The sequence below is a fragment of the Hemitrygon akajei genome, chromosome 9 (assembly GCF_048418815.1).
Source record: "Hemitrygon akajei chromosome 9, sHemAka1.3, whole genome shotgun sequence".
Lineage (NCBI taxonomy): Eukaryota > Metazoa > Chordata > Chondrichthyes > Myliobatiformes > Dasyatidae > Hemitrygon > Hemitrygon akajei.
The window spans coordinates 44,228,561-44,255,771 of NC_133132.1; the positions used below are offsets into that span (position 1 = coordinate 44,228,561).

At 44.4% G+C, this 27,211-nt stretch overlaps 1 protein-coding gene across 2 annotated transcripts; it reads right to left on the reverse strand.

The window, feature by feature from the left end:
• Nucleotides 1-4,310: 4,310 nt before the first annotated feature.
• bend3 (BEN domain containing 3) lies at nt 4,311-25,969 on the reverse strand. 2 transcript variants are annotated; one of them, XM_073055855.1, is made up of 4 exons: nt 25,832-25,969; nt 21,149-21,254; nt 16,393-16,601; nt 4,311-10,290 (listed from the first exon to the last, which is right to left on the reverse strand). In XM_073055855.1, the coding sequence occupies exons 2-4, from the start codon at nt 21,249-21,251 to the stop codon at nt 8,047-8,049; spliced, it is 2,556 nt and encodes an 851-aa protein (XP_072911956.1). In that variant the 5' UTR covers nt 21,252-21,254; nt 25,832-25,969; the 3' UTR covers nt 4,311-8,046. The 2 variants fall into 2 exon arrangements, with proteins under 2 accessions (XP_072911956.1, XP_072911957.1); XM_073055856.1 differs by lacking the exon at nt 16,393-16,601 and having other exon boundaries at nt 25,832-25,963.
• Nucleotides 25,970-27,211: the final 1,242 nt, after the last annotated feature.

The following is a 27,211-nucleotide window of genomic DNA, read 5'->3' on the forward strand; positions in this document are numbered from 1 at the left end:
TTGGAGAAATGGTTTAAAACAAACACTACAGTTTTATAAACAGAAGCACTGAGTAAGTCAGTATTAATCTTTACGAATCACAGGTTTGATAAAAATTAGTAACATTGTGTCTACTTCTGGGTGCCATTCCTCACAAAGTTTGTAATGATTTTGAAAGAATCTAGAAGAGACTTACTAAAATGATAAAACACAACATTGTAGATGCTAGACATATAAAAAAAAGACACAAACTGCTTATAATAGTCAGCATTTTGAGCAACATCCATGGGGAGAGTGGAGACAGCAACAGAAGCTGGAAGGTGACCGACAAGGGAATGAAAATGAAAGAATTTGATGACAGAAATCAAGTAAGGGTGATGGTGAGGGCAGGTGGGTCTGTAGGGGAGGGGCCCACAGGGACGAGTCTATAGACAAATGGTGTGGGTGGAGGAGAGGAATAAAACTGGTTAATGGGGCTGGGGAGGGTGTTGGGGGAACCGGGAAGATCAGGACACGAGAGAAAGGGGATAGAGTTCGGAGTAGTTTACCTGGAATTGGAGCATTTTTAGAAATCCCAGATCTCCATAAACTACAGCACTCGGTATCCACAGTTTCAACATACCTCTTGTTCTCTGCCCTGCCCTGTCTGCTGGTTACAATGATTCCACACAGAACAGCTGAGGTTACTGAGCCATTGCCACTCCCTTAACTAGTGCCACCACAACTTACATAATTCACTCTCTCTTGGTCTCCACCTCTGATAAACCTTCCCTCTATTCTCACCGCTGTTCTCACTTTCAAACAACTTAAAGCATGCTTGATTTTTGGAAGTCTGCTTAGTCCTGATGAATGGCCATAGGACAGAAACATCATCCTTGTTTCTCTCTCTCCAGGACACAGCCTGTCCGATCAGTACTTGCTCAAATATTTGCCAAAGGAATGAGTGATGTTTGTTTTGTGGATCACTTGGAAAAGCTTGAACAGAGATCTAAGATCTAACAGAGGAACCCAAAATTATGTAGACAGACTACAGAAACTGTCCTCATTGACAGAAGCACCAAGAGGCAGGGGATAGAGAACGTTTGGTAGCAGGATAGGGAGAGAGAACTTCCCTAACACAGCTGGTGGTTAGTGTCTGGAATGCACTAGGAGGAGTAGTATGGAGATAGATTCAAAAGGGAAACACAATCAAGTCTGCAGATGCTGGAAATCCAAGGCAACCCACACAAAATGCTGGAGGAACTCAGTAGGTCAGGCTGCATCAATGGAAATGAACAAGCAGCCGATGTTTCAGGCCAAGACCCTTCTTCAAGACTGGAAAGGAAGGGGGAGATGAAAGAAGAGAGAGGTGGGGGGAGGGGGAGGTGATAGGTGAAGCCAAGCATCTGATAGGAGAGAAGAGTGGACCATGGGGGAAAGGGAAGGAGGAGGGGACCCAGGGGAGGTGACAGGCAGGTGAGAAGAGATGAGGCCAGAGTGGGGAATAGAAGAAGGAGGGAAGAGATTATTTTTATATAACTAGGAGGAGAAATTGATATTTATGCCATCAGATTGGAGGCTACCCAGACAGAATACAAGGTGTTGTTCCTCCACCTTGAGGGTGGCCTCATCTTGGCGCAAATGGAAGAAATGAACCAACATGTCAGAACAAGAATGGGAATTGAAATTAAAAGGGAGCTGGGCAGGAATCTGGAAGAAAGTACAAGGGAGATTAACTAACTTGAGTGCCATTATGTCAAGCCACTACATGTGTCAGAGTGGTCTATTTGAAAACTGTAACCATCCTCTTTGAAAAGCGTGACAAATAACATGCAGCATTACAGACTCAAAAGAACTGAAGAAGATATTTGCAGAAGGCAACAGACAATGCCGTCAACTTGAGTGTGATGCTTACTTCTTGACTTAAGTTGACCTCAGTTGCCTTTTATAACTGACATAGTGATGGATACTTCTGCTGAAGCCTTCTCTGATGGCATTCCATCTTGAGCGGGCTGCTTTCACTTATGGCCACCAAGGCCGCAGAGTTTCATCATTCTGTTTCCTATTCACAGATAACATCTCAACATTGGTCTCCTTATTGGCAACCTGATATTAACCATCAATTCACAGAGAACCATAGAAACTGCAACATAGAGAAAGCCTGTCAACCCACACTTGGCTCCCATGGGCCACCAAACCATATCAGGCTTCTACATTCCATTCCCCAAAGTGGTGCTATAGGGGTGGCCACTAACTAGTACATACCCGGGCTCATCGGCCAGCAAACACAAGCAAGATTTTATTAGCAGGCCAGCACCAGATGGATCCATGTTCGGGATGCTTCAAAACCAATAGATAGTTATGTTTCTTTTGACATCAAAGAACATAGCAATTTTCTAGTCTCTTGACAGCTCATGAGAATGAGTTGGTCATTGAACACTACAGCACAGAAACAAGTCCTTCTACCCACCCAGTCAATGCTGAACTAATATTCTGCAAAGTCCCATCAGCCTGCACCGCATAGCCCTCCTCACCCCACCCTATCCCATCCAAATTTCTCTTAATAGTGCAGCGGTTAGCTTGACCCTATTATAGCTCCGGGCATTCCAGAGTTTTGAGCTCAGCTCTGGTGCTGTACGTCCTCCCCGTGGAATGCGTGAGTTTTCAGTGTCCTCCGGCAATCCAAAGGCATACTCGGTAGGTTAACTGGTCATTGTACATTGTCTTGTGATTAAGTTACCTTTAACTGGGTTTGTCGGGGTTGGCTCAAAAAGGCTGGAAGGACCTGTTCTGCACTGTATCATTAAAAATAAATAAATAAAAGCGTAAATCAAACCCCCATCTACCTCCTGAGTGAAGAAGTTCCCCTTAAATAGTTCACCCTTAGACTATGACCTTTCATAGTGGGAAAGGTCTGCTTATAATAACTGTTTTTGGTGCCTAAAAAGGATGATTAAAATTCAGTGCTCACTTAGAATCTGTTGTTACAGACCACAAACCAAGATAGAAAACCTTGGTGCCGTGATGGGCTCTGACTTCTCTTTAAGCTGCCACATTAAGACAACTACATGGTCAGCCTACTACCAACTTAAAAAAAACATTGCAACAGTTAAAGTGTTTATGGCTCAGCAAAATCTAGAAGCACTCGTCCATGCATTTATTTTTAGTAGGCTTGACTACTGTAATGGCCTTTTCACAGGTCTCTGTAAAAAATCCCTCAGACAGCTGCAGCTCATTCAGAACGCTGCTGCTAGAGTCCTCACTAAGACCAAGAAAGCAGAACACATCATTCCAGTTCTCAGATCACTACACTGGTTTCCTGTCCATCATAAACTATTACTACTGGTTATAAAGCACTGAATGGTGCATCTCCCATCTCTTGCTGCAATCTTCCCAAGTTCTGCTTACAGTCCCCAGGGTCAAAACTAAACATGGTGAAGCAGCTTTTAGTTACTATGCTCCACATATCTGAAGTCTGCCCCAACTTTAAGCTCTTTTAAATTGAGGCTTAAAACTTCTCTTTTCACTGTAGCTTTTAATTAGTATCTCCTGTACTGTAACTTTATCATATCTGTTTTTGTGTGATTTTATTCTCTTACACATCATCTGAGATTTGATTTGTATATTTTGTTCTACATAAAGCACTTAGAACTGCCTTGTGTTTGAAAAGTGCTACACAAATAAACTTGATTGCATTTGCCATACCTATACCCCTCATAATGTTGTATGCCTCTATCAAATCTCCCCTCATTCTCCTAAACTCCAGGGAATGAAGTCCTAACCCATTCAACCTTTCTTATATCCCTCAAGTACCTCATTTGTTCCTCACTGCCTACACCTGCTATGCACTTCCTTCTTCTTGACCAGAGCCTCAATCTCTCGAAAACCCAGCTTTCCTAAAATTGTTAACCTTGCCTTCTATTCTGATGGGCATGTATAAATTTTGCTTTTGAAGGCCTCCTACTTACTAAGCACACCTTTGCCTGAAAATAAACATTCAATTGGTGTTAAGTTGAAAGTTCAAACTAAATTTATTACAGCAAAGTTCAGTGTTGATATAGGATGTTGGTCATTGTCTAATTTGCTGTATTGTCTGCAGTTTTGGTCACCTACTTGCAGGAAAGATGAAAACAAGATTGAAAGAGTGCAGACAACATTTACAAGGGTATTGCCAGACTTGAGGACCTGAGTTATAGGGAAAGATTGATTCGGTTAGGACTTTATTCCCTGGAGCGTAGGAGATTGAGGGGAGATTTGATCGAGGCATACAAAATAATGAGAGGTAAAGATGGGGTAAATGCAAGCAGGCTTTTTCCACTGAGATTGGGTAAGACAGAAATGAAGGTCATAGGTTAATCAGAATCAGGTTTAATATCACCGGCATATGTCATGAAAGTCATTAACTTGCAGCAGCAGTACAATGCAATACATAATATGGGAGGGAAACTGAATTACAGTAAATATATATGTATATTAAATAAATTAAGTGGTACAAAAAACAGAAATTTTAAAAAAGTAGTGAGGTAGTGTTCACGGGTTCAATGTCCATTTAGAAATTAAATGGCAGAGGAAAGAAGCTGTTCCTGATTCGCTGAGTGTGTGCCTTCAGGCTTCCGGACCTCCTTCCTGACGGTAACAATGAGAAGAGGGCATCTCCTGGCTGGTGTGGGTCCTTAATGATGGAAGCCGCTTTTCTGAAGCCTTGAATTAAGGGTGAAATGTTTGAGGAGAATATGAGGGGGAGCTTCTTCACCCAGAGGATGGTGATAGCGTGGAATGAGCTTCCAGTGGAAGTGGTGGATGAGGACTCGATTTCAACTTTTAAAAGCTTGGATAACTACGGTACTTGGATGGGAAGGCAACAGTATGGGCGCAGATCAATCCAACTAGGCAGAAGACGACGACACTGATTCTTCAAACAGGATAGCTGGGTAGATGCTACCGTGAATGTTTTTTTTTGCCAAGCTCTCCCTTTAGAGAAAATGGTTTCCACTCATGGACATCTCAGCACAATTTTAGAGATGTGTGTCAGTGATCTTCATATTATCACTTACAGACCACCACTAAAGCTCTTCCCCAATCCAAGTGCACCATCATAAGAACAGAGGGTTTGATTCATCAACCAATTCACATAAAGGACATTACTGCTTTAAAGAGGTGGAACCAGCAAGGAAGCAGAAAATTTAGCTCATTTTAATTTGAAAACTGCAAAATTTTCAAAAGATACAATCGGAATTTTAAAAGTTTTCAAGAAAACTGAAACCCAAGCAAATTTGTTATCACACTTCCTCAAGTATCAAGGTATATTTTAATCAGGAAGTTAAAAATGAGAGGCCAAGACAATAAACATCAGTTGACCCAAAAGGGTGGTATTTTTTGACAATATTACCAAGGATCGCTGAAAGATCTCAGCTGTAAAGGTTCAGCAGACATTCAGGCACAGTTTGGAGAAAAGGACTGAAGGACTGTAATGAAAAGGCGAATTGATGGTGTCCATGTTTTACCTGAAGTATTCCAAAAATCCTAGTCTACCAATTTGAAGAAGTCGTATCAACAATATTTTCTGTAGCCAATGAACAATTAAGTATTTAATCTTTTTTATATATAAAGGAAAATCATGTTACATGTGTTGTATTTTTATACTGAGACAACCGCAGAGGATTTTGCTATATGTTCACAGTTCCTACAGGAAACATACAATTAAAATTGGCCACTTCCAGTATGTATTTTTTAGGTCAGCAATAAGTCTATTTAAAATAATATTTCCATGAGTTGATTTATAAGAGACATACACAAATATACAGAAGCAAAATGTAGTATATCCAAATGTCAAGTGATAATTAAATTATAAAATTTGTGTTGGGTATGACAGTCAAATAAATCAACTAAAAGTAAACACTCAGATTACAAGTCTTTGTAAAAGCACTAACATTAAGGACCTTCAGTATTAAAATCTATAAATTAGTCTCAAGGATGCTGGTTTATTACTGGTAGCTTTGGTATGTAATAACTTCTGTATATTTCATTATTTATTACGTTTGTTTTGAGTAAACAATTAGTACAAACCAATGAGTGCCAACTGGGAACCAAGTGCCTTGGATATCAGCAGTTTCCATCCCAAAACGTTCTTTCTTTACAGTTCAGTAGGTACCATTTTCTTAGCAATAGGAGTGAAAGAGGGAGAAAACCTTAGTGTCCTAAAAAGGACCTGGTGACCAGCACTCCTGAATTGAAGTCAATAAAGTTTCCCAAAGCCCAGACAAAGCCATGGTGTAGTGGCTGGGAATGCGACACTGGTGTTACTTCAGATAGCAAATTGCCACCACCAGAGCAATAAATGTTTACTATGGTCTTTGCAATGGAGTCATCAATAAGGTGGCGAGGGCCACGAGCCATCGCCCATGTTTGTGATGAGTCGGGGTAAAGAGAAAGGATTTTAACATGGCTTCATCGCTGTTTTCACTTCACAGCTCCCTAGAGAACTGTCAAGTACCTCTCCAGTACCAGGCTTTCAGTTGTAAGGTACAATGGGGTGGGGGAGGAGGGCAAAGCCTACTATGTTCACCACTGTCTCCGTGGAAACGAGTAGCTTTAACAGGCCTCACCTTACGCTGTTTCCATGGAAACAAGCACCGTTAGACTAGCCTCCACAAGTTGCTGATGTTTCCACAGAAACAAATCTTCCCCGATCAGCTTTTCATACTTGCTCCTCGAAATCACAGAAACAAGGATCAACAAACACAGTCTGGCATATCACACCTCTCCTTGTCCTAAAAAGGATGCAGTGCAAATCAAAAACCTGCACCGTGGTAACTGGAGCCGTAACAACTGTTGCTCCCAATGTAGACCGCTGCTATAGCAGGAGAACTGTAGCATATCCACAGCAACACACTCTGAATGCTGGAGAAATTCAGCAGGTGAGGCAGTGTCTATGGAGAGGAATAAACAGTTGACATTTTGGGCCGAGACCCTTCATCAGGACTGGAAAGGAAGGGGAAAGTCGCCAGGATAAGGTGGAGGAAAGGGAGGAGATGGAGTGCAAGCTAAGCTGACAGGGGATTGGGGAAGCTGGGTGGGGATAGGTGGAAGAGGTAAAGGGCTGATGAAGGGATCTGATAGGAGAGAATCGTAGAAGAAAAGGGAGGAGGGGAACCAGAATGGGGGAAACAAGAGAAAGGGGAGGGGGAAGATATTATGAAATAAAGTCTTCTCTATTGCCATGATAAAGCCAAATAGGTTGGAGGAGCAACACCTCATATTCTGTCAAGGTAGCCTCCAATTCGAAGGAATGGACATCAATTTCTCAAACGTCAGGTAATTTCTCCCCTCTTCCCTATTCTGGTACCCCTCTCATCCATTCAATTTTCCTCATCCACCTATCACCTCCCTCTGGTGCTCCTCCTCCTTCCTTGACCCACCCTCCTCTCCTATTAGATTCCTTCTTCTCCAGCCCTTCCACCCATGACCTCCCAGCTTCTTACTTCCCCCTGGCTTTACTCATAACCAGCCAGCGGGAACTCCTTCCCCTCCTTGAATATTCTTATTCTGACCCCTTCCCTCTCGCCTTGAAACACAAATTGCTCATTCCCCACCATAAACACTGCCTGAGCCGCCGAGGACTTTGTGTGTTGCTGGGAGCCATTTCCGTGGACCTCACTCCTTTTCCCTACAATCGCTGATCCCTTTCTCAGTGCAGTTTAACAGAAACACCACAGTTCTTGATGAGGGGATAACTCCACTCTTGGATAGGCAGAATAAAACCTCACCTTCCTTCACCGAGTGAAGTACAAAGGTAGATTATCCCTTGTTTATGATTTTGCTCTGGGTGCACCAACAAAATAAAAAACGGTGCATTCCTTGAAATAACACCAAGACTGAAAAGAAATCAAACGTAAATGAAATAATCAGAGAGGTGGGAACTCCAAGTGTGTATTCTCCATTGAACTGGCACTTACGGTTCTTTTGAAGTTTTAAAAAATATTTCTAGCTTATCTGCGCCTGTGGTAAACTTAGCAAATGAGTCACCATCTTGTGGTAAAGCTCCTTAAAAACCCAATTTGATACTTCTGAAGATTACTGAGAGAACGTTCAACTTTTCTTATTCTTGGACTTCTTCATGATCTTGCACTTGCTCCTGTCCGGCCGCCTGCATCTCTCATCGATGCTCGGTATGCACTCCAGCTGCCAAACTTGATCGCTCTTGGCCCGGGGGTAAACTGCTTCTACGTAGTGCCGAATAAGCCTCAAGCGGACTGGATCCAGCTGCCTCTTGTTGCACGCGCCTGAATGGTTGTACTGCAGTCTGAGATTTTCGGGGGTAAACAGCTCTGGAAAGATCCTGACAAGAAGTCGGGAAGCAAAGTTCCCAACTGACAGACTGTCCTGCACTATTTCCTTTAAATCTTTTGTGGGGAGCAAATATTCATTTGATACTGGGAAATCGACAGCAGGGATGTTCAGTTCACTGAGTGACACTTTGCAAAAGTTTCTGTTGTAGCGTTCTGTTCTCTCTGGTGGTGCCTGCACTGCTTCCGTTCTGACTTGCTCTGGCTGGACTACTGAAACTACTGGCTCCTCCCTTTCACCACAGATGATGGATTTCTTCCTTTGTTGCTGGTAAATGCGCCTTTGCTCGGTGTCTCGACGCCGGCACCTCTCATCCAGCTTCGGTACAAACTCCTGGTTCCATATCTTGTCACACTTGGCGCTGGGGTACAGCAACTGCACATAGTGCCGAATGATTTTAATCCGCACTGGGTCCAGCTGCTTCTTGCCGAGGGAGCCACTGCAATTGTACTGCTTCCTCAGGTTATCCAGCGTGAAGAGCTCAGGGAAGAGCCTCACCAACAAGCGGGAGGCAAAATTACCCATGGACAGGCTGCTCTCGTAAATGTTTTTCAGCTGGTGCTTGTCAAGGATGTGCTCCGGGCAACGCACTTCAAAGTCTGGAGGGGATATCGCCAGGCTGTTAAAGTCGACGGGCTTCAGCCAGACTTTCTTCAGCTTCTGTGAGGATTTATCAAAATCGAAGCTCTCGCTGCCTCCGACCACAGAGACGCTGAAGGAGCAGCGGCTCTCATTCCTGTACACGTCGGGCTCACTCCCATCAGAGTGGACGCTCGTCAGTTCTTCATCCAGCTTCTGGACGACCTGCTGCATCCAGACCTTGTCGTCCTGCACATCCGGAAAGTAGATTTCTGTGTACTTCCGGATAACCTGCATCCTCTGCGGATCGAGCGGCTGCTTTTCAGGTGACCCGTAACAGCTGAACTGCGATGACAAACTTCTAGTGTTAAATAGCTCAGGGAAAAATCGATGGACCAGCAAAATGGCAAACTCCCCAGCAGACGAAGCTTCCTCCAGGTACTCACTCACTTCCTGAGGGTCCAAAACCAACTCTGAGCTTAGGCTGCTGAAGGAATCCATGGACAATCCTTCATCTTCTGCGTTGTCATTGATGAAGCAGTTAGGCTGAGGCTGCTCCAAGGCTTGGTCAGCCTGATAAAAGTTGATTACGGTGGCACTCTGCTGACTATTCTCCATTTCCCTCTGCGCCCAAAACCTGTTGAAGAAGTCGCTTATCTGCGGCAAGCATTCTACCTGCCAGATGTTCCCGTTCCTGGCCGCCGGATAGCAGACATCAACGTAGTTTCTGATGAGCTGGAGGTGAAGGGTATCCAGTTTCTTCTCAGATGCAGTCCGGCAGACGTTGCAAACCCTGCTGATCTCGTCTTCGGTGAAGAGCTCCGGAAAGAGCTGCACGAGTAAACGACAGGCAAAGTCTCCGGGCGAGGAGCTCTGGTCCAGGACCTGCTTCAGTTCAGCATTGTTGAGCTGGTACTCTGCGGGCGGCAAGAACTCCACCACCGATTCGCCAGGGTTCACGTGCTTTTTAATTCTGCTCACCTCTAACGACAGCAAGTCAATTTTGCTGTGCAGCTGGGTCATGGTGGAGTTCAAAGTGTTGAGAGTGAAAAACATTTTGTGGATTAAGGAGTAGAGGGTCGAGTCACCTTCAGCAACATGGGCCGACAGGGTGGAAGAATAATTCTTGTGAGCATCAGTAAGGTTTCGCTGCTCTAAGAGACTGTTGAGGCAAGATCTGTCTGAAACCTCAGCTGACGTGTGTTGGTCCACAGCTTGTACGCTTCGTCGGTCTGATATTTTATGCGCAATGCTATACAGGGGCTTCCTGAATGAGGGTCTGGCTTGTAGAGGGTCTTCATTTTCCATCAAGAGAGCCGAACTGGCGTCCTTGGCCTTGCTTACGCCTTCCAGGAATCTCTGCGAAGACACCACAGAGTTTGTGCCTCTGAAACTTGCCAACATGTCCTGGGAAAACAGAGTGAAAAAGCTTCATTGAGCATTGAAAAATGAGAAACTGCAAGTAAATTTTAACAACCCCCCAAAGAACAAATGCCATACTCTGTGCAATAAAGAGAGAAAACCTTATCCTGCCGAAGGGTCTCGGCCCAAAACATCGGCTGTACGATGCTGCCCAGCCTGCTGAGTTCCTCCAGCATTTTGTGTGTGTTGCTTGGATTTCCAGCATCTACAGATTTCTCTGGTTTATCATTACTTACTTTGCTGCTGTATTTAAATGAAACCAAATACACAGTTCTGATAGGCTGTCGCAGAGATTTGCACCTATTCTGCGGCCACAGAGCTTATCAATTTCTACCCCATTGGATAATCCAATTACAATTCAAAATGAGGAAGCACTCCATCCCAAAATGTTGCATTTTCTGGAATGAAAAGCGATTCTGGTGGAAGGTGAGCCAACTATTAACTCTGCTTCTGTTTCCATTTCCAGTATTTTCCTGTATATATTTCTCTGACAGTGGACTCTATAGACTGAGGCAAACCTTCTCCCTTTACTTTCCTCCAACAAAGGCTGAGAACAGTCTCTCAGTTTGGAGGCCAGTGAGTAGTGGTGTGCCACAAGGGCTTGAGGTTCATCCTTGTTATTTTTTTTTTATTTAGAAAGGATCTGGATGCAAATGAACAAGGCTTGATCAGAAAGCCTGCGGATGACACAAAATAAGGAGGTGTCGTTTTAAGTGAGAAAGGTTAATATGGAATATAAGGGGATCTTTATCAGTTAGGGGAGTACGATGAGGTGAGCCAAATGCAACTCAATTCAATTAAGCATGAGGTTACGTACTTGGATAATCCAACCAATCCACAACATATACAGTGAGTGATAGAGCATTAGAGAACAGAGGGACCAAACAGTACAAGTGCATAGTTTATTGAAAGCCATGTCACAACTAGACAGTGCAAAAAGGCATTTAGCCTTTACTAGTCAGGACACTGAGTACAGGAAACTGGAACTTCAAGTTGCAGTTGTACAAGTCATCAGTGAGGGAGTTGTAAGGAGAGGCTAGCCAGGCTAAGTCTTTACTTGGAAAGTAGCAGAATATTTAAAATTATGAAAGGCATAGATAAGGTGAAGGATAAGGGTATCTAAAACAAGAGGGCACAGATTTAGCGTGAGAGGGGAAAGAGTAACTTGGTAGTCCTAGTACAGCGGTTTGCATACTTCCATGTGTGACCACCTGAGTTTCTGCATGGTGCTCTCGTTTCTTTCCCTGCCTTAAAGGTGAGGTGGTTGCTTAAAGGTAAGGGAATGACTGGGCATGTGCAAAGTGGGGAACTGGAAATACTTTGAGAATGAACACAAACCTGACGGATCAACTGGCCTCCTTCAGAAAGTATGAACCCTATTGCACAGCAGCATCTGTGAAAATCAAAGCTGTCTTGTCCAGTCCATGGGGTGCACTTACCCAGGCATAAAAACATAAGAAATAAGAACAGGAGTTGGTGACCTGGCATCATTCAATAAGATCATGGCAGATCTTACCTCCACCTACCTGCCTTTTCCCCATAACCCTTAATCCCTCCAAGCAACTGTATGTTCAACATTTTTAATGAGGCTTCCCTAGGCAGTGAATTCCACGTATTCACTCCTCTCTGGGAAAAGCAATTCCTCCTCATCTTCTCCTCTGAAACATGAGGCCACGCCCACGAGTTCTAGTCTTACAACAACTTTACTGCTTCTGTCTTAGTTAATCCCATTCATATTTTATGTTTGTACAAGATCCCCTCCCATTCTTCTGAATTCCACTTGGTATAGTTCCAGATGACTTAATCTCTCCTCGGAGGCTATTTCCCACATCTCAGGAACCAACCTCATGAACTCCGCTGCACCACCTCAAAAGCTGGTATATCAAGTCAAGTCACTTTTTAATTGTCATTTCGACCATAACTGCTGGAACAGTACACAGTAAAAACGAGACGGCGTTTTTCAGGACCATGGTGTGACATGAAACAGTACAAAAACTAGACTGAACTACGTAAAAAACAACACAGAAAAAAATTACACTAGACTACAGACCTACCCAGGACTTCATAAAGTGCACAGAACAGTGCAGGCATTACAATAAATAATAAACAAGACAATAGGGCAGTAAGTTGGTGTCAGTCCAGGCTCTGGGTATTGAGGAGTCTGATGGCTTGGGGGTAGAAACTGTTATATACTCTGGTCGTGAGAGCCCAAATGCTATGGTGCCTTTTCCCAGACGGCAGGAGGGAGAAGAGTTTGTATGAGGGGTGCATGGGGTCCTTCATAATGCTGTTTCCTTTGCGGATGCAGTGTGTAGTGTAAATGTCCGCAATGGTGGGAAGAGAGACCCCGATGATCTTCTCAGCTGACCTCACTATTCGCTGCAGGGTCTTGCGATCCAAGATGGTGCAATTTCCAAACCAGGCAGTGATGCAGCTGCTCAGGAGGCTCTCAATACAACCCCTGTAGAATGCGATGAGGATGGGGGGTGGGAGATGGACTTTCCTCAGCCTTCGCAGAAAGTAGAGACGCTGCTGGGCTTTCTTTGCTATGGAGCTGGTGTTGAGGGACCAGGTGAGATTCTCCGCCAGGTGAACACCAAGAAATTTGGTGCTCTTTACGCTCTCTACCGAGGAGCCGTCGATGTTCAGCGGGGAGTGGTCGCAGCATGCCCTCCTGAAGTCAACAACCATCTTTTTTGTTTTGTTCACATTCAGAGACAGGTTGTTGGTTCTGGACCAGTCCGTTAGCCGCTGCACCTCCTCTCTGTAAGCTGACTCGTCGTTCTTGCTGATGAGATCCACCACGGTCGTGTCATCAGCGAACTTGATGATGTGGTTTAAGCTGTGCTTTGCAGCACAGTCATGGGTCAGCAGAGTGAACAGCAGTGGACTGAGCACACAGCCCTGGGGGGCCCCCCGTGCTCAGTGTGATGGTGTTGGAGCTGCTGCCTCCGATCCGGACTGACTGAGGTCTCCCAGTCAGTAAGTCTAGTATCCAGTTGCAGAGGGAGGTGTTCAGGCCCAGTAAGCTCAGCTTTCCAATCAGTTTCTGAGGGATGATTATGCTGAATGCTGAACTGAAGTCTATGAACAGCATCCGAACGTATGTGTCTTTTTTGTCCAAGTGGGTCAGGGCCAGGTGGAGCATGATGGCAATGGCATTGTCTGTTGAGTGGTTGGGAAGGTACGCAAACTGCAGGGGGTCCAGTGAGGGGGGCAGCAGAGTCCTGATGTGCCTCATGATGAGCCTCTCGAAACACTTCATGATGATGGATGTGAGTGCAATGGGATGGTAGTTATTTAGGCAGGACGCTGAAGACTTCTTCAGCATGGGGACGATGGTGGCAGCCTTGAAGCACGTTGGAACGGTGGCGCTGCTCAGGGAGATGTTGAAGATGTTAGTGAGAACATCTGCTAGCTGGTCTGCACATCCTCTGAGCACTCTACCAGGGATGTTGTCTGGTCCAGCAGCCTTCCGTGGGTTGACCCTGCACAGGGTTCTTCTCACATCGGCCATGGTGAGACACAGCACCTGGTCATTTGTAGGAGGGGTGGACTTCCATGCCGCCACGTCATTTTCCGCCTCAAAACGAGCGTAGAAGTTATTCAGCGCATCTAGGAGGGAGGCACAGTCAGGTGATGTTGTCCTGTAATTGGTGATGTCCTGGATGCCCTTCCACATGCGCCACGTGTCACCGCTGTCCCAAGTAAGGAGACTAGAGCTTCAGATAGTACTATTGGTATAGCCTCATCAGTACCCTGTATAATTGCAGCATAACTTTGCTGCTTTTAAATTCAAAGCCCCTACCAATGAACATTTCATTTGCCTTCTTGATAACCTGTTGCACCTGTAAACCAACCTTTTGTGATTCATGTGCTTTCAGGTTTCTCTGCACAAGAAACAGCATGCTCCAATCTTTTACCATTTAAATAATAATCTGATCTACTTTCCTCTAAAGTCAATCACCTCGCATTTACCAGCACTGTAGTCATTCAGCCCAACCCTTGCCCACTTACCTTATCTCTATCTCTCTGCACTCTTTGTGCAAGTTGCTTTTCCACACTGCTTTCTGTAAGCAGCAAACTTAGATGAGCTACACTTGGTCCTTTCTTTCAAATTGTTAATGTATATCATGAACAGGTTACCCAGCACTGACACCAGCGGCACTCTGCTCACTACAACCAACCAGAGAACTATCCTAACTCTCTGCCTACTACTTGTTAACCAGTACTCTATCCATGCTAGTACATTACCAAGAACTCCTTGCATCCTTTTCTTTTTGGGCAAGTCTTTTATGTGGCACTTTACTGAACACCTTCTGGAAATCTAAGTATACAATATCCACTTGATCCCCTCTATCCATTGTGCTCATTATATCCACACAGAGCTCCAGGACTTGCCCTTCCTGAATCTACGCAGTGTCCACCTAATGACACCACTTCTATCCAGACGATCTGCTATTTCTTCCTTAATGACAGCTTCAAGCTTTTTCCGAATACAGCTGTTAAGCTAACTAGCCTTTTGCCTACATCCTTTTTTCAAACCATGGCACAATATTTGCTGGCTTCCATCTGCTGGGACGTGTCGAGAGTCCAGAGATTGTTGGTAAATTATCAACAAACACATCTACTAGAACTTATGCCATTTCTGGCTGTACCCCTAGTGCGTTCCGTGACAACCAGGAGCTTGTCTGCCCACTAGTTTGCTCAGGATTACCTCTTTAGTGATAGTGATTGTATTGAGGTTCCCATAGCCCATCGCATCCATACTCATTTTGGCATGTTAGACGTGTCCTTCACTGTGAAGACTGAGACACAACAGTCTTTCAAAGCTTCAGCCATTTCCACAATACCTAACATCAATTCCCCCCTTTCATCATCCTGTTCTGCTTCATAGAATTCTGCCTTATGCTATCTGCTTTGCGCTAGTTTACTTTCATAATCTATCTTCCTTTATTTTTTGTTGCTTTTTACAGTTTTCCCAATCTTCCAGTTTCTCACTATTCTTGGTAACTTTGTATGCAAGAACACTTAGTTTGATGCCTTCCTTTACTTTCTTAGTTATCCAGGCCGGCTCCCCCAAACCACACCCCCCATCCCCACCTTTACTGTAATACTGCAATACCGTATGCTTTTGGTGAGCAATGTGAAAAATCTCTTTGAATGCCTTCCACTGTTCCTCAGCTGTCCTCCATATAGCCTGTGTTCCCAGTCTGTGCTAGCAACTCCTCCCTCAACCCTTTGGGGTCTCCCTTCTTTAGGCATAATACACTCTTTATTTTAGATCAAAGTGTTACACCTTCCACGTGTATGAGAAATTCAATCATTCTCTCTTGCCAAGAGAATCCCTAATTAAAAGATTATTAATTTTGTCTGTCTCAATTTACTAGGGAATGGTAGCAACACAAAATGATGAAGAACTGAGCACAGTCTGCATTAAAACCCGAGTTAAAACTCAGCACATTGTGATATATCACTACAACAAACTTTAACTCTACAAACCTCCAGTGAACTCCTATGTGTGCTAAAATATTTACCTGGATCAGGTAAATATAAATATTGACACGTACAAAAAAGCTGGATGAACTCAGCAGGTCGGGTAGCATCCGTTGAAAGGAGCAGTCAACGTTTCAGGCCGAGACCCTTCATCAGGACTGAAGAAGGAGGGGGCAGAGGCCCTATAAAGAAGGTGGGGGGAGGGGGAAGGTGCAGGTGAAAAACCAATCAGAGGAAAGATCAAGGGGTGGAGGAGGGGAAGCAGGGAGGGGATAGGCAGGAAAGGCAAAGAAGGAATGTAAGGGGACCTTCCTCCTCCCCCCACCTTCTTTATAGGGCCCCTGCCCCCTCCTTGTTCAGTCCTGACAAAGGGTCTCAGCCCAAAATGTTGATTGCTCCTTTCAACCGATGCTGCCCAATCTGAGTTCCTCCAGCATTTTTGTAGGTGTATATTTGACCACAGCATCTGCAGTGTACTTTGTGTTAAATATAAATATTGCATTTCTCTGTATTAAAGAACATCAAGGCATTGTTCTTAAACAAGCCTGAAAGATGTTTGTATGGTTAAGTAATTATAATGTGGGTATTTACCTCGCAGTTGATTCTCCTCCTTTTGAAGAAGATTGGGTTATCGTGCTCTGTCATCACCTCACCAAAACCATTCTGCATCTGTTTCTGTTTTGCTACATCTTGTACATTTCTGGTCTCGCCTGCTCCTTCTGGACTAAAACCACCCACATCATCATCATCATCCTTCACAATTACTTCTGTCTTGACCACATCAACATTCACTTCTGACACTGCAAGAGGAGAGAAGGACAAAAAGTATCACTCCATTTTCTGACAATGCAATAACAGCATCCATTATTGTACTCATTACTGAATTCAGGCTTCATTTTGCGAAAGTCTGCAGATGCTGGAAATCCAAAGGGACACACACACACACACACAAAATGCTGGAGGAACTCAACAGGTCAGGCAGCGTCCATGATCAGTTCATGTCCAGGATGTTGAAAAGATGGAGAACCACCAGGGTCGAGTCAAAGATATCAAATCCTTTAAATGTTGTAAAATGAGCTAATGACTAAACAGTCACAAAAAATATATATTGTTGATGTACCAGTGTGAACCAATGCAATTGCATGATCCCGCTGCTTAACTCTGATTTTATCTTCTCAGATACTGTACCTGACTTGCTCAGCATCTCCAGTAGTTCTCCGTGTTTTTTGCCTTTTAACAGTCTTTGGACTGTACACCATGAAAAGCAGCATGTTCCACTTCCAGCTTAGGCTCACACTGGGCTGGGAATCCTGAGGCAGAGCAGAGCTTAACGATACTCTTCTTGTTCATGTACACTCAAACAAGAGGACATGAGTTGAGAGTTAGGGGGCAAAAGTTTAACGGTAACACGAGGGGGAATTTCTTTACTCAGAGAGTGATAGCTGTGTGGAACGAGCTTCCAGTAGAAGTGGTAGAGGCAGGTTCAGTATTGTCATTTAAAGTAAAATTGGATAGGTATATGGACAGGAAAGGAATGGAGGGTTATGGGCTGAGTGCGGGCCAGTGAAACTAGATGAGAGTAAGTGTTCGGCATGGATTAGAAGGGCTGAGATGGCCTGTTTCCGTGCTGTAAGTTGTTATATGGTTATTTCAGGTTAGCTGACTTTATACCAGGGTTGCCAACCTTTTTAATGCCATTGGACAAGAGGTCCATGGACACCAGGTTGGGAACCCCTGCTCCAGATTGTGAGAGCCATTTACTGAGGAGACAATTCCACAGGGAATCTGTTTCAACAGTACATCAGAGAATTGTCGGCATGATTAAAATTCAATACCCCAGTTTTCAAACACGACAATCTATAAGACACATTGACTTTGTGACCAGATTGGTAAATTGGTTTATTACTGTCATGTGTACCATGTGTACCAACGTACCTTTGTTTTTGGTCACTGTTCATACAAATCAATTCATTGCATTGAGACAGTACAAGGTAGAACAATAATAGAGTAAAACATTACAGAGTAAGTGCAGTGCAAGTAGACGAGGTCATAACAAGGTAGATTGTGAGGTCAAGAGTTTGTCATGTTTTACCACCAATCTGATCAATGCCCTTATAAGAGCCAGACAGAAGCTATCCTTCAGCCTGCTGGTATGTGCTTGCAGCTTTTTTTAATCTTCTGCCTGACGGGATGGAGGAGAAGAGAGACTAGCTGGGTGGGTGGTGTCATTGTTTATGTTGGCTGCATAGCCAAGGCAGTGAGCAGCATAGACAGCATCCATGGAGGAGAGCTTGGTTTTCACGTTGTGCTGAGCTGCGTCCACAACTCTCCACAGTTTCTTGCGGTCATGTGCAGAGCAGCTATCACATCAAACCGTGATGCACCTGGATAGGTTGCTCTCTAATTATCTTTAATTTTATTTAGAGATACAGTGTGTATGGTGCATAATTAAAAATGGATGGAAGTCAAAAAAGACGTGTCAAATTTTTTTAGCCCCCTGAGGAGAAGGAGGGGTGTTGTTGATCTTTCTTGGCCAGGGTTGGACCAGGTCAGGCTGTGGTGATGTTCACTCTTAGGAACTTAGGAAGCTCTCAACCCTCTGAACCCCAGCCCTGTTAACCCAAACAGGAGGATGTGCACCTACCCCCTTTTGAAGTCAATGACCAGCTCATTTGTTCTGCTAACATTGAGGGAAAGGTTGTTGTCATGGCACCATGTCACCAGGCTCCCCATCTCCCTCCTGTACCCCGATTCATCATTATGTGAAATACAGCCCTCCACCGTGGCATCATGAGCAAACGTGTGAATGGAGTTGCAGCAGACTCTGGCCCCGAGTGTCCAGGAAGTAGAGCAGGGAGCTGAGAGTGCACCGCTGTTGAGGATAACCATGCTGGGGGTTGCTGCCTGTCCTTACTGATCTCGGCCTATTGGTCAGAAGGTCAAGAATCCGGTTCTAAAGGGAGGTGCTGAGTCCCAGGAGCCTGGAGATTAATTTGCATGCAGTTATAATGTTGGTGATTGGCGGTGTCTTTACCGTCCAAATGCTCCAGAGATGAGTGCAGAGTCAGAGAGATAATGTCTGCCATTGACCTGTTTCAGTGGTAGGTGAACTGCAGTTCGTCTGAGAGGCTGGAGTTAATTTATGCCCCATCCAGCATCTGAAGAATTTCATGATGGTGGATGAAAAACCATGTAACCTTGCTTTTTTCTGGGGGGGTACCAGGATGACAGTGGCCTTCTTAAAGCATAGAGAAACTTCAGACTGAAGCAGGGAGAGGTTAAAAGTGTTTGCAAATATCCCTGCATAGGATCTAAGGACACAGCCAGAGACACTATCTGGGCCAGATACTTTACATGAGTTCACTCTCCAGAAGACTGATCTTACATCTACAGTGGTAACTGTGGGTTCAAGTGCACTGGAGGCTGTTGGGGTGGGTGGTAACATTCCAATCTCCTTCTACTCAAAACGTGCATAGACGCCATTAAGGTCTTCAGGAAGGTGTGTGCTGTTGCCAGCAATGCTACTTATCATTGCCTTGTAGCCTGTTACAATAGGTCAGCCCTACAGCAAACAATGGGTGGTCCGGGACCCAATTTTGGATTGGTATTGTCTCTTGGCATCCCTGTTACATTATGGAGTTTGTATCTTGATTTCATGTAAAGATCAGGGCCACCTGGATTAAACGCTACAGTCCTAGACTTCAGTAGGGAGTGGATCTCCTGGATTATCCATGGTTTCCGGGTTGGGAACACCCAGATTTTCCTTTTAGGTGCCCTGTCCTGAACACACTTGCTAACAAAGTCCACATGGGAAAGGACTGTGGGAGGTATTCTTAGGAAATTCTGCATTAGCTGATGCTGAGGCCAATTTAACCAGACTCCAGAAACAACTTCTAATTCTGCAGCACTTCGATAGATAGATAGATAGATAGATACTTTATTCATCCCCATGGGGAAATTCAACTTTTTTTTCCAATGTCCCATACACTTGTTGTAGCAAAACTAATTACATACAATACTTAATTAATTAAAAAAAAATTATGATATGCATCTAAATCACTATCTCAAAAAGCATTAATAATAGCTTTTAAAAAGTTCTTAAGTCCTGGCGGTTGAATTGTAAAGCCTAATGGCATTGGGGAGTATTGACCTCTTCATCCTGTCTGAGGAGCATTGCATCGATAGTAACCTGTCGCTGAAACTGCTTCTCTGTCTCTGGATGGTGCTATGTAGAGGATGTTCAGAGTTTTCCATAATTGACCGTAGCCTACTCAGCGCCCTTCGCTCAGCTACCGATGTTAAACTCTCCAGTACTTTGCCCACGACAGAGCCCGCCTTCCTTACCAGCTTATTAAGACGTGAGGCGTCCCTCTTCTTAATGCTTCCTCCCCAACACACCACCACAAAGAAGAGGGCGCTCTCCACAACTGACCTATAGAACATCTTCAGCATCTCACTACAGACATTGAATGACGCCAACCTTCTAAGGAAGTACAGTCGACTCTGTGCCTTCCTGCACAAGGCCTGGGGTCAAATCCAGAGAATTACTAAGCAGACCTATTATGGACACTACCTTATAAATTGGACCCCAAAGTTCACAAACACTAAAAATACAGATATCTGAGGCAACAATTCTAACCCTTTCCGGAAAGTTGCTAATATTTGCATCCCACTTACATGAATTCAGTCATATATCACAAACGTTATAGGGAAGAAATCTGGTATTGTCACCAATGAATGTCTGCAAATATTGAAAATATTGCTGATGTTGGCATTCTGAATTAAAAACAGAAAACAAATAAAAGATGTTCAGCAAGTCAGGCCGCATCTGTGGAGAGAAACACAATTAACATCTCAGGTCTGAATAATGCCAATGTTCTGACAGAGTTTTCAACCTGAAACCTGAACTCTTCTCAGTCCACAGATGCTGTCTGACCTCACCTGTATGAAGACATTGCCCATTAATCATCCACACATTCTGGACACAAGGGACTGCAGATGCCAGAATCTTGAGAACAAACTTCTGGCAGAAAGGTTTAACCCACTGAGCTCTGCTGGTAGATTGCAACTCCACTTTCTGGTCACGTGTTGAAAAATTGTGGGCTGCATTTTGCCACATAACTGGTCAATCTGACAGGCAGTGGGTAGTCATTTAGTATAAAGAAACACTCATCAAACTGTCAAAGTTACCAAGAGCTCCTAAAAGTGTCAGGAGTCTGAAAGTAAGCTATTCAGGTTTGTGCCTCATACTGATCTGCATTTCCTTTGTGACATTTGGTAGGAGTGCCACTTCATCAAGGTTATTATTCCCCACCCCCCACCAGATAAATAGGTAAAAGGAATTTACCAGGCACTCCTTTTCTCAACTCTTCATCCTTGCTGACTGACGGGTTTAGTCCTCTGAATGGTGCTCTGAATCCAGGCTCTTCATTCTTTTCTGCAAAGTTCATTGTCTATTTGTAATAAAGAATTCTACGGTTAAAAGGACCCATAAATACCATATTAAATATGTGCAAAACCAGCAGATAAAGCTTTGAATTTTAACAACTAACAAAGCTATAAATTTTCCACACATAAACTCCTTTAGACATTGGTTTCCTGAGGATAACTTATTCATTGGGAAATTTAGCCCAGGGATTAAGCTGACGCTTTCTTGGTTAATCTTTAATCCATTAAAATGAATTTAAGACGTCTGAGAAAAATAAAGATGTCAATAGATATAAAGCTAAGGCTTATTAATCACCGCTCTCTGTGCACCTCAAGATCCCAGAATACTCAGCTCAAAAGCAAATAACATCTTAAATGTTGATCAAGCTGTCTAAAGATGAGAATATAGTTTGCACTAACTTATTTCCAAAGAAAGTTGTAAACAGATGCGTTTTCCTGGACAGTACAATATAAAACACAACGTTTGTGGTTTCATTGGCGTCAAGTGGATGAGGGCAAAAGAATGGATTACTTGCGCCTGTTCTACCTCAGACTTTGTTAAACTGACTATTTGCCAGTTCAGGAAGTATGCCTAAGGGGACAACCTGAGCTGCACTTGTCTCTAAGCTGGAAAAAATAAGACAGACAACACTGCAAAACTGGCTGACTACTTGAAGCATGCTGACTCCAACTCTAACCCAATGCTGCAACACTATTACACACACATCTTCACCATAAAAGCAAGGATGTGATGTTTGAGGCTTTATAAAGCACTGGTGAGGTCTCACTTGGAGTACTGTGAGTTTCGGGCCCCTTATCTTAGGAAGGATGCACAGACACTGGAGGGGGTTCAAAGGAGGTTCACAAAAATGATTCCAGGATTGAATGGCTTGTCATATGAAGAGCATTTGATGGCTCTGGGCTTGTATTTACTAGAATTCAGAAGAGTGAGGGGTCACGTAATTGAAACCTATTGAATGGTGAAAGGCCTTGATAGAGTGGATGTGGAGAGAATGTTTCCTATGGTGGGAGAGTCTAGGACCACAGCTTAAGAATAGAGTAGCATCCTCTTAGAACAGAGATGAGGATTTTTTTTTAGCCAGAGAGTGGTGAATCTGTGAAATTCATTGCAAAAGGCAGCTGTGGAGGAAAGTCTTTACATATATTTAAGGCAGAGGTTGATAGATTCTTGATTGGTCATGGCACGAAGGGATATGGGAAGCAGACAGGAGACTGGGGCTAAGAGAAAAAATGGATCAGCCATAATTAAATGGCAGAGCAGAATTGATGGGCCAAATGGCCTAATTCTTCCCCTATATCTTATGGTCTTCAGTCACAGCTCAATCTATACCCTTGCTACCTTACTGTTACCCTTCACTGTATTCTGATGCAAAACATGGCAGCAAATTTCAAATCCACCTTAGAAGCTTCTCACTGGCAGATCTTTTTTCTTTTTTATTAACAAAAATGAACTTTATTCATAATAAAAATATTTACAAGAGTAAACTGTGCCACACCTTTTCATTCCTACATTTGTAGACAATGCATTTAGGTTAGGTTGCATTTTTTTAAACCAATAGCACCGATGTCCCTCATGTGGCCCCCCAGGGGTGGTACACTTCTACAATAACTGAGGGGCTTCTTCACCCATTCCAGCCACTTCCCTGACCAGCAGCGCAAAAGAACACTAAACTGCGCTCCTCCCCCGTGCGGAGGCTGCACCAAGCTTCAGTGCGTCCCTCAGTACATAGTAATCCTGCAGCCTGGAATGTGTCAGCAGAATTTCCCTATGAACATTTTGATGTGCTGGCAGATCAATGGGTTTTGGTCAGAACAAAGGACATCTTTCACCGTGTAGATGATCTTCCAGCAGCCGTAGATCAGAGAGTTCTCTGTCACATAGCTGATCGGGATGGACTATCTACCTCAATGCTTGCATTTTGTATTTTAAAGTAGATACTTCTGACTGAGTAACCGTGCAACAATAATTTCCTTTGGGATAACCAAAGTTTTATCTTTGGCCCATGCATCTTTCTTCACACTTTCTTTTTAAATCCACAGGATAGCCAGGAATAAGTTGAAGAAAGGACTCAGGAGAGCTAGAAGCGAGCATGAGAAGGCCTTGGTGAGTAGGATTAAGGAAAACCCCAAGGTGTTTTGTGTGTACATGAAAAACGGGAGGCTGACTCGAGTGAAGGTAGGACCAATCACCGAGATAGAAGAGGAAATATGCCTGGAGATGGAGAGGTAGGGAGTTCTTCAATAAATACTTTGCTTCAGTATTCACAAGTGAGAGCGACCTTGACATTTATGAAGACAGTATAAAATAGGTTGATGCGCTAGAACTCACTGGCATTAAGGAAATGGATGTGCTGGAACTTTTGAAAAGCATTAGAATTGGTAACTCCCAGCAGCTGGTGGGGTGTATGCCAGATTACTATGGGAAGCAAGGGAAGTGATTGCTGTGCCTTTGCCAATGATATTTGTATCCTCATTAGCTGAAGGACTAGTACCAAATGGACACAGCAACAAATGCGGTGTATATGGATTTTAGTAAGGTGTTTAATAAGGTTCCCCCGTAGCACACTCATTCAGAAAGTCAGGAGGCATGGAATCGAGTGTTCGAGGGAAACTTGGCCATGTGGATTCAGAATTGCCTTGCCCACAGAAGGCAGAAGGTTGTTGCAGGTAGCGTGCATCCTTCCTGGGAGTCGGTGACCATTCAGCCCTGCCTGTGCCCTGCTCACTCGAGAGGGTATATAAAGAAGTGTCTCTAGGGGAACTTGTCAATTGACTAACACGCCTGAGGAAGACGGTCGGGTTTACTGTTGAAACCTTGCAATCAATATCTGTAGGTATGTGACTGGTCAGGACAAAGGATGGTATGGATAGATTTGATAACCAGCTTCCGTAGCCAGTTACCAGTGGTGTTCCACATGGATCTGTTTTGGGACCCCTATTCTTTGTGACTTTTAGAAATGACTTGGATAAGGAAGTGATGAGAGGATCATTGGGATCTCTCTTCCACAGATTAAAGATATTTGTCAGGAGCATTTAGCATTGTCAATGATCCCTCCGCTCTGTCCAACAATCTCTTTGACCCCCTCCCATCAGGCAGGAGGTACTCTAGGACAAGAACTGTTAGGATGGAAAACAGCTTCTTCCCCCAAGCCCTATGACTACTGAACTCACTGCCACTGCCAGGTGTCATCACGTACTAAGTGCCAGTGGCATTATACTCACAAAATGCTGGTGGAACGCAGCAGGCAAGGCAGTCCTGACGAAGGGTCTGGGCCGAAACATCGACAGTGCTTCTCCCTATAGATGCTGCGTTCCACCAGCATTTTGTGTGTTGCTTGAATTTCCAGCATCTGCAGATTTCCTCCTGTGTGGCATTATACTGTTTACTTTTTTTAACTTGTATCATATATGCACCCTATTATTTGTTATTTGTATTAATATTACTTTATGTGTTATGTGTGCAGACATCCCACCCTGCAAAAACTCATTTCAGGGAAGTAGCACCATCAATTTGCGGAAGACTCCTGGAACTTCTGGGAGAGGTGGGATGTCTGTGTGTGAGAGTTATACCTACTGCATTGTTGCCAGTGTGGAGGGTTATTATAGGCTGCAACAGGATGTTGACAGGATGCTGAGATCCAGAAAGGTGTGGTGATTTACTTTGAAAGGTTGAATTTGAAGACAGAATAATGCCGGGTGTGTGGAATGCCCTGCCAGGGCTGGTGGTAGAGGCAGATACATTAGGGATATTGAAGCAACTCTTAGATAGTCAGATGGATGATAGAAAAATGAAGGGCTATGTAAGATGCACGGGTTAGAATGACCTTTAAAGATGGGCTGAAGGGCTTGTACTGTTTTGTTCTGTATGCGTTTTATGTATGCATTTCCCTCTACTGCCTGACTGACTGAGTTCTTCCAGCAGGAGACACAAGACTGCAGATGCTGGAATATAGTGGGGGGGAAGCTGCCGAGGGCTTTATTTCGCGCCAGATTCCAGCAACTCTCGTCTCCTGTGTCGCTTTTTACGTTAGCTTCCATCTCTGAGGAGAAATCCGTTTCACCTTCGCTTTCAATTTTCATGACGAGCGGCATTTCTGCTCACAATCGCGCAGAAACCACTCACGACCTTCAGCGTGATGCGCCGCACAGCCCCCGCCGCGGACGATATGCAGAGACGGGGGCGGGCGCTCGCTCGCTCGCTCGCTCCGAAGACGTCTCGTCAGGTTGTATTCAGTCCGCTGTGGATCTCAGTGGGTTTGCCATGTGCCTGCGGGCAGGGCTGAGGCCGGGCATCCTGCGAAGCGAGACGCCCAGACAGAAGCCCCCCTCCCGGTCTGCCTCCCTGCGCTGACCTTCCACGGGCTCAGTGCGGCCGCGGCAGCAAGAGAGGCTGCAGATTTGTGACGGGCTAAGCCAAATTCCTGCAAACTTAGCAGGGGCGCGCAACCAACACGCCGCACCGAGTCTGGACACGTAATGCGTGGCGCCATGACCCTTTCGGGGTTTGCCCTTGGTTGTCGAGAACGCAAAGCTTTTCTGTAATTGCTTAAAGACACCCTCGGTGCTGGCTCGCTCTGCTTACCTGCTTGGCTCCGCAGCATCGACCCGTGTCAGTGACTTGAGCCTGCTACCTGAGACCGCTCCACTCGGCTCCCACACGGCACAATGTTGCGCTCTCTCTCTCACTCTCGCTCTCTGCGGCCAGCGGCCCGTGTTTTTTTCTCCGAGTGTCCGCTCCGTGACGTGACTTTGTGTCATTTCCGCAGTCGTGTGGAGGGGGGGGGGGGGGGGAGCGAGCGGGAGGATCCACGAGAGAAAGAACAGGAGAGCGGCGGGAGGGAAAAACACGAGGGGAGGGGAGAGGGTCAGAAACACGAGGGGGAAAGACAGCGAGAAAAGAGACTCGTGTGCTGAAGAATGACAATAAACAGTATTCATTCTTGAAAGGAGATGAAGAAGAGGAGCGGGGGAAAGGAGGAGGGGGCGAAAGGAAAGGTGGGAGTGACAGGACAGAACAGAAACAGGAGGAAGAAAGGGAGAGAAACAAGTGAAAGGGGAGTGAAAAAGAGAGGAGAAATGCGAGAGGAAAGAGGAAGGAAAATATGCGATTGGGAGAGGAAAAAATAGGAAATGGGGGAGTGTGAAAAGGAAAAAAGGTGTATGAGGAAGAAGGAATGAAAAACACGGGAGGAAAGGAACAGGAAACTCATGATAGAAAGGAGGAAGAAATGAAACAAGGAAATATGTAACAGAAGATGGAAGTAGAAACAATTCCCTCAGGGAATGTAGAAGGAAATGGAGAAATGTGATGGCAGAAAGGAAGAAAGATGAGACTGCAGAAGAAGAGACATGAGAGAACAAAGAACCTGAAATAGGACAATAAATGGGTGAAGCACGAGAGAATGGGAAGGATGAGAAAAGAAGCAAAGAAAAGGGAGTTCAGAAAATTGAAAAAAGAAATGTTGGATTAAGATGGAGTTGGATGCAGCTGGCAGAGTTCAAAGCACATTGTACAGACACGACTGTAAAATGAATTATTTTAATTCAGGATGTTTCAAGTTTTCTAATCAAATATAGCAAATTGAACAAATTAAGATGATATCTCTTACATATAAACTAAGGAGCAGCAAGTTAATTGGAAAATTTCATATTGGCCCCACTGAACAGGGAGGTCTGATTAATCTCTGGAGAAGTATCATGGATAGCAGGCAATCCACAGTGAAACCCTCTCTCACTACTCCTGTCCTCTTATTTTGTTTCTTCCTTCCATCACATCTGCCCTGCAGGGAGGTCTGATCACTCCCTGAAGAGATATCATAGATAGGAGAGATACCGTGAGCCAGGAAGTATGAAAGGGATGTCATAATTCCTTACAGCTGGAAGAGGCGATTCAGACAGGATCTGCTTATTTTATTTCTATGGATAAGGAAGGGGGTAGGGAAGAGTGTGAGTTTTGAAATTA

What these genes read in the sequence shown, in the direction of transcription:
- bend3 (XM_073055855.1), bottom strand. Translation starts at nt 21,251, where the DNA reads ATGAACTTTGCAGAAAAGAATGAAGAGCCTGGATTCAGAGCACCATTC. An exon ending in GTTGAGAAAAGGAGTGCCTG is followed by an intron (nt 16,602 to 21,148) that starts GTAAATTCCTTT and finishes CTCCTCTTGCAG; the next exon opens with TGTCAGAAGTGAATGTTGAT. An exon ending in GGAGGAGAATCAACTGCGAG is followed by an intron (nt 10,291 to 16,392) that starts GTAAATACCCAC and finishes CTGTTTTCCCAG; the next exon opens with GACATGTTGGCAAGTTTCAG.